The 12454-nt window shown below is 37.2% G+C and overlaps 1 protein-coding gene across 5 annotated transcripts in view; it reads right to left on the reverse strand.

The window, feature by feature from the left end:
• Positions 1 to 816: 816 nt before the first annotated feature.
• Positions 817 to 12454, reverse strand: part of LOC110462227 (protein phosphatase 1H-like) — a 20718-nt gene continuing 9080 nt past the window's right edge. For all 5 annotated transcript variants that reach the window (XM_021516097.1, XM_021516096.1, XM_021516101.1 and 2 more), the window contains exons 4-12: positions 9968 to 10063; positions 9252 to 9398; positions 7474 to 7586; positions 6055 to 6139; positions 5587 to 5705; positions 5102 to 5165; positions 4421 to 4528; positions 4014 to 4165; positions 817 to 3207 (exon numbers count right to left, since the gene is read on the reverse strand). In XM_021516097.1, the coding sequence (XP_021371772.1) occupies positions 3072 to 3207; positions 4014 to 4165; positions 4421 to 4528; positions 5102 to 5165; positions 5587 to 5705; positions 6055 to 6139; positions 7474 to 7586; positions 9252 to 9398; positions 9968 to 10063 (1020 nt within the window). In that variant the 3' untranslated portion in view covers positions 817 to 3071. The remainder of the gene's footprint in view (positions 3208 to 4013; positions 4166 to 4420; positions 4529 to 5101; positions 5166 to 5586; positions 5706 to 6054; positions 6140 to 7473; positions 7587 to 9251; positions 9399 to 9967; positions 10064 to 12454) is intronic.

Consider the following 12454-nt stretch of genomic DNA (forward strand, 5'->3'; position numbering starts at 1 on the left):
TTTTTTAATACAATTGACCCCTGTGACCTTGAATATAATTGAAGGTCATTCATTTGAACAAACTTGGTAGCCCTTCACCCAAGCATGCTACTGGCCAAATATCAACTCCCTGGGCATTTTGGTTATTGAGAAGAAGATGTTTAAAGTTTTAAACATATTTGACCCCTGTGACCCTGAATATAGGTGAAGGTCATTCATTTGAACAAACTTTGTAGCCCTTCATCCCAGCATGCTACTGGCCAAATATCATCACCCTGTGCATTTTGGTTATTGAGAAGAAGTTGTTTAAAGTTTTTAACATATTTGACCCCTGTGACCTTGAATATGGGTGAAGGTCATTCATTTGAACAAACTTTGTAGCACTTCATCTCAGCATGTTACTGGCCAAATATCATCACCCTGAGCATTTTGGTTATTCAGAAGAAGTTGTTTAAAGGTTTTTTAATACAATTGACCCCTGTGACCTTGAATATGGGTAAAGGTCATTCATTTGAACAAACTTGGTAGCCCTTCACCCAAGCATGCTACTGGCCAAATATCAACTCCCTGGGCATTTTGGTTATTGAGAAGAAGATGTTTAAAGTTTTTGACATATTTAACCCCTGTGACCTTGAAAATAGGTGAAGGTCATTAATTTTAACAAACTTTGTAGCCCTTTATCCAAGTTTGCTGCCGGCCAAATATCGACACCCTAGGCCTTTCGGTTATTAAGAAGAAGTCGTTTAAAGTAAAATATTGACGCCGGACGCCGGACGGACGGACGGACGGACGACGGACGGACGGACGAGGTGAAGGTCATTCATTTGAACAAACTTTGTAGCACTTCATCTCAGCATGCTACTGGCCAAATATCATCACCCTTCACTTCGTGCCAGGTGAGCTAAAAACCAACAATACATGTAGCAGGAAATATGTGTCTTTGGTTCACAAAATCTGGTTGTACATGTATAATTTGATAATTGATTTATTGGCAATCAATCATAACATTTGGCAGTTTTTTAGTGGCCAAGTTACATAATTATTCTCATGCATCTACCGTTGTTAATATCTACAGTAAAGTCACTTTTATCTCCACAAGCAGTGATCATGAAGCTCCCAAAAAATTCCACAAATAAGTATTCTGAGAAGCCTAAATGTGTAATTACAGAAAAATAAATTAACTTCCTTTTTTTAATCTTGCTTTACATGTACACTATGGATGTTTATTTCCCAGGTGTTGAACTTGAGCAATTTAAACTTTGGCAAGCTCATTGTGGTCACCAATGCAAATCATCAAAATCAATTCCTGCTAAATATCACTAACTATACCATATAGCTATAACCATTAGTTACTTAATATACTCGGTAAATACATGTAACTACTCATCACAGACACAAGTGTTCTAAGCACCACTATAGCTACAGCAACTAGGGAAAAAATCACCAGTTACAGAAATATATATCATTGATAAACAAGTTACAGAAACAGAAACTAGGCATAAAATCATCAGTTATAGAAATAATATATGTAGCTTCGAGTTACAGCAACCAGATGAAAACAAAACAATAACAGCAACAAGATATAACCAAGTGTAACAGTAATATCATATGTAATTTCTAGTTACAGCAACTAGAGAAGTTACAGAAATATTATGTAACTAGTTACAGCAACTAGAGATGTTTCAGAAATATTATGTAACTACATGTACTAGTTACAGCAACTAGAGAAGTTACTGAAATAGTATGTAACTACTAGTTACAGCAACTATAGATAAAACCATTACAGCAACTAGAGAAGTTACAGAAATCAAATGTTACTTTTAGTTACAGTAACTAGAGAAGTTACAGAAATAGTATGTAACTACTAGTTACAGCAACTAGAGACGTTACAGAAATAGTATGTAACTACTAGTTACAGCAACTACAGATAAAACCATTACAGCAACTAGAGAAGTTATAGAAATCAAATGTTACTTTTAGTTACAGTAACTAGAGAAGTTGCAGAACAAATATGTAACTACTTAGCAAAAATTCATAATACATTTCTCAGTATCATCATTAGTTTTCACTCACACCAACATTTGTTTTTCTTCAAAATTAAAACATAAATGAAAGGATATATATTACATTGGTGATTAGCATTGTGTTAAATGTCTGATGAAGGGAACCGAGCCTTAATATTACTTTTACATGAACTGAAATGCAACATTTTTTTAAATGCTCTTTTCCCTTCAAGCCCCATGCAAATAACAAAATACACACTCAATCATTAAGTACTTAGTATTTATAGTAAAAAATATTTCTCTTTGTAATATTAAATGAAAACTTTAAAATACAAACAATTAAATTTGAGCAATGAAAAACGGGGAAATAATATGTACTTTGTACATATGATAATATCTAATACTATTCAAATATTGTAAACATTATTTTTGTGACTCCCATTCTACCATGAAAAATATGGTAAAAAAGATCATTGAAAAATCATGTAGGGAATGTTGCATGAAAAGTCCTTAAAATCAACAAAACAAAATTGAACCCTCAATTTAAAAAGTCTCACAGTACACTGATGATGATGCTATGAATTAATGTGTTATATAGTCTTTGCTAATAATCCTACTAAAATTTCTACAATACAAATTTACCCTATTTGCAGGAATACTTTTTATCTATATTTAAGGCTGACTATAGAGGTGATTTTTTTCATATTTCTCTCAACCAATGAGAGTACAACAAAATGGCAAGACAGAAAAAAAAGAAAGAAAAAAGAGTGTGCAGTTTCCGGTGAGCAAAAACTGGAATGGCACAACTCTAAAGGAATGCTTACAGAAAAATAAATGTATTTGTCAATAATGTCAGACAATTTAGCACACCTATATATCACAGACTTCAACTTTCTTCCCCATCGTAACTGAGATGGGCTAGCACCTTCTATTTATACAGCTGGGTGGATTTGACCTGCCAATATGCCAGCATGATGACAATCACCCTAAGCTATACTGACCTATACTTCTCACTTCTACCTTTAATTTCCAATGACAAATGGTGATCATCGCATGAATACATAATTTTCAACATTTCTGATTCAACATTTAGTCATGTAAAGGAATAACAAAAACAGTTATGTCGTCGAACGATGCATGATCATCTGTATTTTTCTTCCTCCAGCCTTGTCCCACATGGAATCCCCGAGCCTGTGTGACGAGCTCTCGTGCAGCAGCAGTATACCTGAGGATATAGATGAGGCTCGTGCTTGTAATAATAGTCAATATGAGTTAGATATTTTCTGAGGGTCAGCTTTTATCACAATAATGATTGAAATTGGGGTTAACACCCTTAAAGGGCAAAAGATACAGCGTCAAGACATATTTGTGTAGTGTATAAGTTAAGGATAAACAAGGGGCCCAAAAGCTAAAACTGTGAAAAGGTATGGGGTCACCTGTCTGACCATGTGGTACTCTGGTTTCCTCCCACGCACTAACATCCAGGCCAACAACAGACTGATTGATATACTAAAGTTGAAATTACTTGTTGCATAATTTTTGTAATGTAAACAATAATAACAATAATAAATGTATAGCCCTTCTGGCGGGCAGCAGTGACTCCAAAAAGCTGAAGACTAAATATTTGTTCTATATAATTAAGTATTCAAGATTCTTAAGAAAAGTCTGGTAATCGAAAATGTGAATCAATGTACATTGTAATTAATCTAGACTAAATTGATGGCCCTTATACAGCAAACTAAATTCCAAATACATTTATTATTTCTCTAGGCCTCATGTTTCCTTAGAAGAGATTGTTTGAATTTTTTTACCAAAATATCACCAAATGCCCATATCTAAATAAACGAGCCATTCACCTAGCAGACTTAACTTACAAATAATGTGACCCCAGGCCCTGTTTTATGTCTTAAAATAGTTATAACAAACTGATAATCATTATACACACATGTCAACATGGCATTGAATATCAGTAAGAGAATGCCAACCTCCATAATTAGTTTTGCTGTTCAAAGCCCTGCTCCTTTTGTTTACCTTTTGTAGTCGTTGGTGTTATAGGTGGCGAGAGTCTGTCTAACAATGGCTGCAGCCTCTGAGTTAGATATTACGTCCCATAGTCCGTCTGACGCCATAATCAGCACACAGTTCTCTCCTAACTCCCCTGCTTTAGTATCATAAATTTCAACCTGGAAGAAATACAAAAATACTGTGACATGAGTACACAACCATACCTTGCAAACTTATATTGAAACAAGATCTGTATTAGATAAATAGTAAATACCTCAAAGACACAAGTCTTCAGAACTAGTATATATGTGCTTTTAATTCAGTTTCAAAGTTCATTATTTCAATAAAAAATATGTTTTTGTTATGATCATTTTGGGGTGTTTTTTAAACAGGAAGAAACGTAAATTTAAAGAACCAAGATATGTTCAGCTTACCTCTGGGATGGAAGACAGAAAAGGTTTGACATATATTTCTGAATCAAACACTCTCAAGTCGTGATCACCAAAACCTCTGGCCACTCCTATTGTTTCCATGAGACGGGACTGTAAACATACACAATATCATATAACTTTAGAGCATCATGTGATTTTATTTCTTTTCTTTCTTTTTATTTAATAGACAAAAGGCCAAAGAGGCCTGTTTCACTCTCTATATAGTTCAAAAATAATATAATGGTGTTTGCAAAATATATCTGATAGTGCTGAAATTAATTTGGACAATCCTGATAACTATTGTAATGATCAGCAACTATATAGAAATACAATTAATTACAACGCATGTAGTCACACAAGACCAGGTATCACACAACTTCTTAATTTGATCAACATTAATTTTTCATTTTTCATGTTTATCAGGTATTTTTTCCACATTTTATGCAATGTTTAAGTTCACAAGATATTTTTTTTTAACACAATATATCAAAGGAAATATTTCCTTTAACTCCTATATAAACATTGGATATGTTCATAAAGTTCACAATGTTCTTGTTATTCCAGCCTGTTAAAGTTGAACTATGTACATTGTACTATGTACTGAAGATTGATACCAATGCCTGGTTGTGAAGTTGTCAGTGAATTATGTGCTGAAGGTTACTATCATTTTTTGAATTTTTGTACCTTTTTCCCATTTCTGGTCACAAGTGGAAATTTTAACGCATCGTAATCTGCCACTTTATATCCCCTGCAACAATGAGTGTCGAATATTATTATTAAACAGTGTTAGGAAAAGTTCTTGATGACAATTTCAAAAACAAAGAAGCTATCAAAAACAAACAAAACCATGAAGCACGATATCAGTATAAAAGTGACATACATTTGTATGATGACTCACCATACTGTCATATACATGTATGACTTTATCCCAGATATGTCATGTGACTTTTCAAAAAACTGTCATGTGACTATGTACCATACAGTTATATGACTTTGTGACACATATCATACTGTCATGGGACTACGTAATTTCACACGGCATTTGACTATTTACATTAATTTTATATAACTACACACCATACTGTCACATGACTACAGAAAACATTGTCATGTGACTATACACAATATTGTCATATGACTATGCACAACACTGTTACGCAATTACTCACCACCCTGACATGTGAGGAGACCTGTAGAGGACCCTCCTGCCCACGTCCTCTCGGAATATCCTCCGTGTGTATTCTGTACATGTGAATTCTCCATGTAGAAGCTCTGGCTTGGCATCACCCTACATTTAAATAGGTCATAAAGTGTCAGTAGCCAAGTGATCATGGTACCCACAGTTACGTGTCAGTAGCCAAGTGATCATTGTACCCACAGTTATATTTGGTGTGCAGCTGAATACCAGTACTTGGATTATCAGCGAGTCAAACATAATAACATTTTGCATTGTTTTACAACCACAGGCATTAAAATCACTGTTTACTTACCTTATAATCAAGAAAAAAACACACAATGACAGATAATCACAACATCATGAAACACTAATATTTTTATCCATATACATGTATAACCTAGTCCCTGCTCCATATACCGAGATATCTTGATCTCAGTCAGATTTAACATATTCTTCTTACAAGGTGAGTAAGCCGTTCTCTTTCTGCATATGGTGTGTGGTCCCGAGACAGAGGAATTGTCTTCTCCCCATTACACAGCACCGCTCTGTAAACCAAGGCAGTGACGTTTAGTTGTTCTGGTTATACCTTCAGTACAAGACAGACACTTAAAAACTTATTCTCCAATATATATCGATGACGGATAGTGAGTAAAGATTAGTAACGTCTTTTGATTACTGACAGGTAACCTCTAACGATAGGTTATCTCTAAATGATATGGAACCATCATTGACAGGTGACCTCTACTGACAGTCGATCTCTATACTGACAGGTAAACGTCAATGACAAATGACAATTGTTGATAGATGATCTCTAATTCGTGGTTATTTCTGACAAGTGACCTCTATTGACAGGTGATTTTTATTGATAGCTGACCCTTAAATGGCAGGTAAACACTATTGAAAAGGTGAACTCTTGTAACTGGAAACCTCTTAAGATAGTTAGGGTCCTATGACAGGTTACCTCTTATGATAGGTGACCTCTATTCATAGCTGACCTCTATTTACGGGTAACCTCTACTGAAAGGCAACCTCCAATGATAGGTGACCTCCATTAACAGGTGACCTCCATTAACAGTTGACCTCTATTAACAGTTGACCTCTATTAACAGTTGAGCAGTAATGACAGGTGACCACTATTAATGGTTGACCTCTATTGATAGTTGAGCAGTAATGACAGGTGACCACTATTAATAGTTGACCTCTATTGACAGTTGACCTCTATTAACAGTTGACCTCTATTAACAGTTGACCTCTATTAAAAGTTGACCTCTATTGAAAGTTGACCACTATTAACAGTTGACCTCAAATGACAGTTGACCTGTAATGACAGGTGACCTCTATTAAAAGTTGACCTCTATTGACAGTTGACCTCTTTTAACAGTTGACCTCAAATGACAGGTGACCTCTATTAAAAGTTGACCTCTATTGACAGTTGACCTCTATTAACAGTTGACCTCAAATGACAGATGACCTGTAATGATAGATACTCTCTAAAAACAGGTTAATTCAAATGATAGATGACAGTATACCTCTCATGCCAGGTGACATATACAGACAGGTGACATATACATACAGACAGGTGACATATACTGACAGGCGACATATACAGACATGTGACATATACATACAGACAGGTGACATATACAGACAGGTGACATATACAGACAGGTGACATATACATACAGACAGGTGACATATACATACAGACAGGTGACATATACTGACAGGTGACATATACAGACAGGTGACATATACATACAGACAGGTGACATATACAGACAGGTGATACAGAATTACAGGCATGCTATGACATGACAGGTGTAATATACAATATCTGACGACATATAATGAGAACCAGTTAGCTATGACGTAGACATACCTACAATCTCCAGCATTGGCCACATATACTTTCCCAAACATGAACATTGCTATGATAGCTGCACAACCCCCTCGTATTGTGTAGGTTAGGCGCTCCCGCATGATCTGATCATCCTGGAACAAAATAGGGCATTCCACTGAACATCACCTTACCATTAGATCTGATGTACACTTAAGTAATAAAAAAAATATCTTTCTACAACACAGTGTCACAATTTATTATCAAAATATTTAAATTCAGATCATAGGTGTCTGTGAGTGTGGGTTTTTACATTAAGAAACAATGTTCTTTCAATCAACATTGAGAAACAATGTTCCTGTGGTCAACATTAGGGAACAGTGTTCTTTCAACCAACATTAGGGAACAGTGTTCTTTCAACCAACATTAGGGAACAGTGTTCTTTCAACCAACATTAGGGAACAGTGTTCTTTCAACCAACATTAGGGAACAGTGTTCTTTCAACCAACATTAGGGAACAGTGTTCTTTCAACCAACATTAGGGAACAGTGTTCTTTCAACCAACATTAGGGAACAGTGTTCTTTCAACCAACATTAGGGAACAGTGTTCTTTCAACCAACATTAGGGAACAGTGTTCTTTCAACCAACATTAGGGAACAGTGTTCTTTCAACCAACATTAGGGAACAGTGTTCTTTCAACCAACATTAGGGAACAGTGTTCTTTCAACCAACATTAGGGAACAGTGTTCTTTCAACCAACATTAGGGAACAGTGTTCTTTCAACCAACATTAGGGAACAGTGTTCTTTCAACCAACATTAGGGAACAGTGTTCTTTCAACCAACATTAGGGAACAGTGTTCTTTCAACCAACATTAGGGAACAGTGTTCTTTCAACCAACATTAGGGAACAGTGTTCTTTCAACCAACATTAGGGAACAGTGTTCTTTCAACCAACATTAGGGAACAGTGTTCTTTCAACCAACATTAGGGAACAGTGTTCTTTCAACCAACATTAGGGAACAGTGTTCTTTCAACCAATATTAGGGAACAGTGTTCTTTCAGTCAATATTTGGAAACATTTTCTAACAGTCAATATTAGGGAATAGTTTTCTAACAGTCAATATTAGGGAACAATGTTCCTACAACAATGTTTATTAGGGAACAATGTTCCAACAATTAACAGAAGGGAACAATGTTTCTGAAGTCAACATTAGGAAATTATGCTCCGACATTCAACATTAGGACACAACAATGTTCCAGGGGGACACAGCATAGCTTTTGATATTCTTTGTTTTCAGGTAGTTTTGGTTCATAAGTACTAAATGTCCTTTAAAAAATTGTGTGTCCTCTTTCCATAAGCAACTAGTGATTATTTCATAATTGAGTTCTATATTTCAGTGATGGGAAACTCCATTTATTCATGAAACCTTTGACTAAACAATCTACAGGAAATCACAAGTCTGTAAGTTCAAAAAGTTAGTTATGCATGGAGTTTGTGAAATGTAGGCTCATTGAACTCAGGGCTCATTTGTAGAATCAAAATGTGATAGATGAATGGATGATAGAATGAGTCGTGCCTTCCTTTAAGGCTCTATACTACCTTAAATACTGTGACATGTACCTCCATTAAAAAGAGTTCCATAGTGATCAAGAACCTTTTAATGTCTTTAGGTATAGTTACTTGAACTTGCTTAATCTATTTAGGACAAACACTCAAGGAAATCCAATGAAAATGTTTAAAGGGAGATAACTCTAACAAAAAACTTTGGTATTACATGTAAGGTAGCATATAAACATTTTACATCACAAAATCATTACCAGGTCTACGAATGCCTCCTCCAGAATACCAGTAATGAGGTCATCTACAGAGATGTTGCTAATATTTCCCAGGGAAAGGCGCTCTGCATCCTGCTTGGAGGGGGCCAGTTTCTGATTAATCACCTCCCATGCACAATTCAGCTTGTCCTGGGAATCATGTACGAAACAGTTAAACTTTCCTCAAATCTCATATCTGGTGCAAGACAATTATATTTAGTACAACGTAGTTCATATCTAGTGCATGTCAGTTCATATCTGGTGCAAGACATTCATATCTAGTACAAGGCAGTTCATATCTAGTACAAGGCAGTTCGTAATTCATATCTAGTGCATGTCAGTTCATATCTAGTACAAGTAAGGCAGTTCATATCTAGTGCATGTCAGGGTTCATGTGTTGGCAACATCATTAAGTTAATCATAGTCTCTGAACATATATGACTTAACTAATGATGAACATATGCAGTAAGTATAAATTACACAACACTGCAATATTTCGCATTTTAAATCACACAGAGTTGAGATTAAGAATTCAGCAAGATTATTTTCTAATACACCATTCAAGACTCAAAAACTGTCTGCTATTGCTCCCATTACAAAGCCAAATCATTAATATATACTATTTTTCCTGAAGCACACATTAAGGAAACATACTATACAAGAGTATTTCTTTTGTGACAAAAACTTGTATAAGACATAATAATGTACAGCAACTTTACCTCAATGTGTTTGTGCAGGATTTTGGATGCAAATATAGCAGCATCAGCACCAGCATGGCCATCAAATATCCCAAAGTAGGTCACAGGTACTACATCCTATAATACAACATCTTAAATAGGTCACTGGTACCACATCATTTAATTATTACATCTTATATAGGTCACTGGTACCACATCATGTAAACATTACCACATCATGTAAATATTACATCTTAAAGTAGGTCACTGGTACTACATCACGTAAATATTACATCTTAAAGTAGGTCACTGGTACCACATCATGTAAATATTACCACATCATGTAAATATTACATCTTAAAGTCACTGGTACCACATCATGTAAATAATACCACATCAGGTAAATATTACACCTTAAAGTAGGTCACTGGTACCACATCATGTAAATATTACATCTTAAAGTAGGTCACTGGTACTACATCACGTAAATATTACATCTTAAAGTAGGTCACTGGTACCACATCATGTAACTATTACATCTTCAAGTAGGTCATTCGTACCACATCATGTAAATATTACCACATCATGTAAATATTACATCTTAAAGTAGGTCACTGGAACCACATCATGTACATATTACCACATCATGTAAATATTACATCTTAAAGAAACCTCGGGGAAGCCCCGCGTAAATTTAGCGCAGATCTATTTATATATGTCACGTGGTTGTTTCGAAAGTGAGGCAGTGATGATAACAACAATAGCACGCTGTCATATGCCATGTCGGACTCAACTAACAGACCAGACAGCAATACTATAGGTAAATAATTGTTTTCAAAGGTCATGAATAATGCAAGTGTAGTATTCCTACCTATATGTTGTTGTTACATGTATATACTGTACATATAACGGATTTGATACCTCGTCCCTGTCATGACTTTTGTATGCATCTTTTTCTTTCGCCGCGATGTTTACATTTGGCCTTGTTGATGACGCGTGTGCGGTAAAACTACATCACTGATCTGGGTCAATCGAGAGTTTTAGACTGTCAGGTGACGATTTAGGATTTCTTTATATAATTATGATTTTTACTCTCAGGGGGCGAATTTCAGCAAAATTTGAATCAGTATATTTCATAAGATGGTATTTTAAACACATGTATGCCATTTTAGCAAATATGACATTTTTTCCCTGACCAGACCCTTTAATGAGCTATAAGGATGATATCACTACCATCTGGTTTGAAGTAAATGTCGTTTTGAGCAAATCTGCCAATTTGACCTCTTTTAACCGGCCCTCAGCTCCCAGAAGGGTCAGCCACTTTATTTGTATAATTGTGTATCCCTATAGTCTAAATGTGCTACACCACAATTCGATTGAAATTTACTCAGTATGTAAGAAAACATCACTTAATGCAAATAAGCAAGTTTTAAACCCCTTTGCCCCCAGAAGGGTCAACCCCTTTATTGTTATTCCTATATATATAAGCAAGTTATCATTACAATTTGCATGCAATCTACCCAGAATTTGGAATGAGAAAACATTAAAAGCAAATAAGGGTAGCCACCGTGACCCCTTTTACCCGGCCCCTTTGCCCTCAGAAGGGTTGAAATCTGTCTAGTATTTGTGAAGACCCTTTAGACCCTGTCCATCAGGCCTCAGGAGGGGCAGTTCCTTTATTCCTTTATTTATATAATAATAAACTAGTGTACCAGCCAAGGAATATGAAGGAAAAAACAGCCTTTCTGGCAAGCTAGCTTTTCTGGCGACGTGGTATGACACTTGGGCATGGTCACTAGTTAAGTAACATCGAGCATTATGTCAGTGGCTGGATGGGTGCCCACCTGTCAGTGGCTGGATGGGTGCCACACCTGTCAGTGGCTGGATGGGTGCCCCACCTGTCAGTGGCTGGATGGGTGCCAACCCACCTGCCAGTGGCTGGATGAGTGGCCACCTGTCAGTGGCTGGATGGGTGCACACCTGTCAGTGGCTGGATGGGTGCCACACCTGTCAGTGGCTGGATGGGTGCCCCACCTGTCAGTGGCTGGATGGGTGCACACCTGTCAGTGGCTGGATGGGTGCCACACCTGTCAGTGGCTGGATGGGTGCCCCACCTGTCAGTGGCTGGATGGGTGCACACCTGTCAGTGGCTGGATGGGTGCCACACCTGTCAGTGGCTGGATGGGTGCCCCACCTGTCAGTGGCTGGATGGGTGCACACCTGTCAGTGGCTGGATGGGTGCCACACCTGTCAGTGGCTGGATGGGTGCCCCACCTGTCAGTGGCTGGATGGGTGCACACCTGTCNCGACTGTCACACCTGTCAGTGGCTGGATGGGTGCCCACTTGTCAGTGGCTGGATGGGGGCCCCACCTGTCAGTGGCTGGATGGGGGCCCACCTGTCAAGTGGCTGGATGGGTGCCCCACCTGTCAGTGGATGGATGGGTGCCGGACTGTCAGTGGCTGGATAGGGTGCCTACCTGTCAGTGGCTGGATGGGTGCCCACCTGTCAGTGGCTGGATGGGTGCCCA

This window comes from Mizuhopecten yessoensis, unplaced genomic scaffold, assembly GCF_002113885.1.
Source record: "Mizuhopecten yessoensis strain PY_sf001 unplaced genomic scaffold, ASM211388v2 scaffold10765, whole genome shotgun sequence".
In the NCBI taxonomy this organism is placed as follows: Eukaryota; Metazoa; Mollusca; class Bivalvia; order Pectinida; family Pectinidae; genus Mizuhopecten; species Mizuhopecten yessoensis.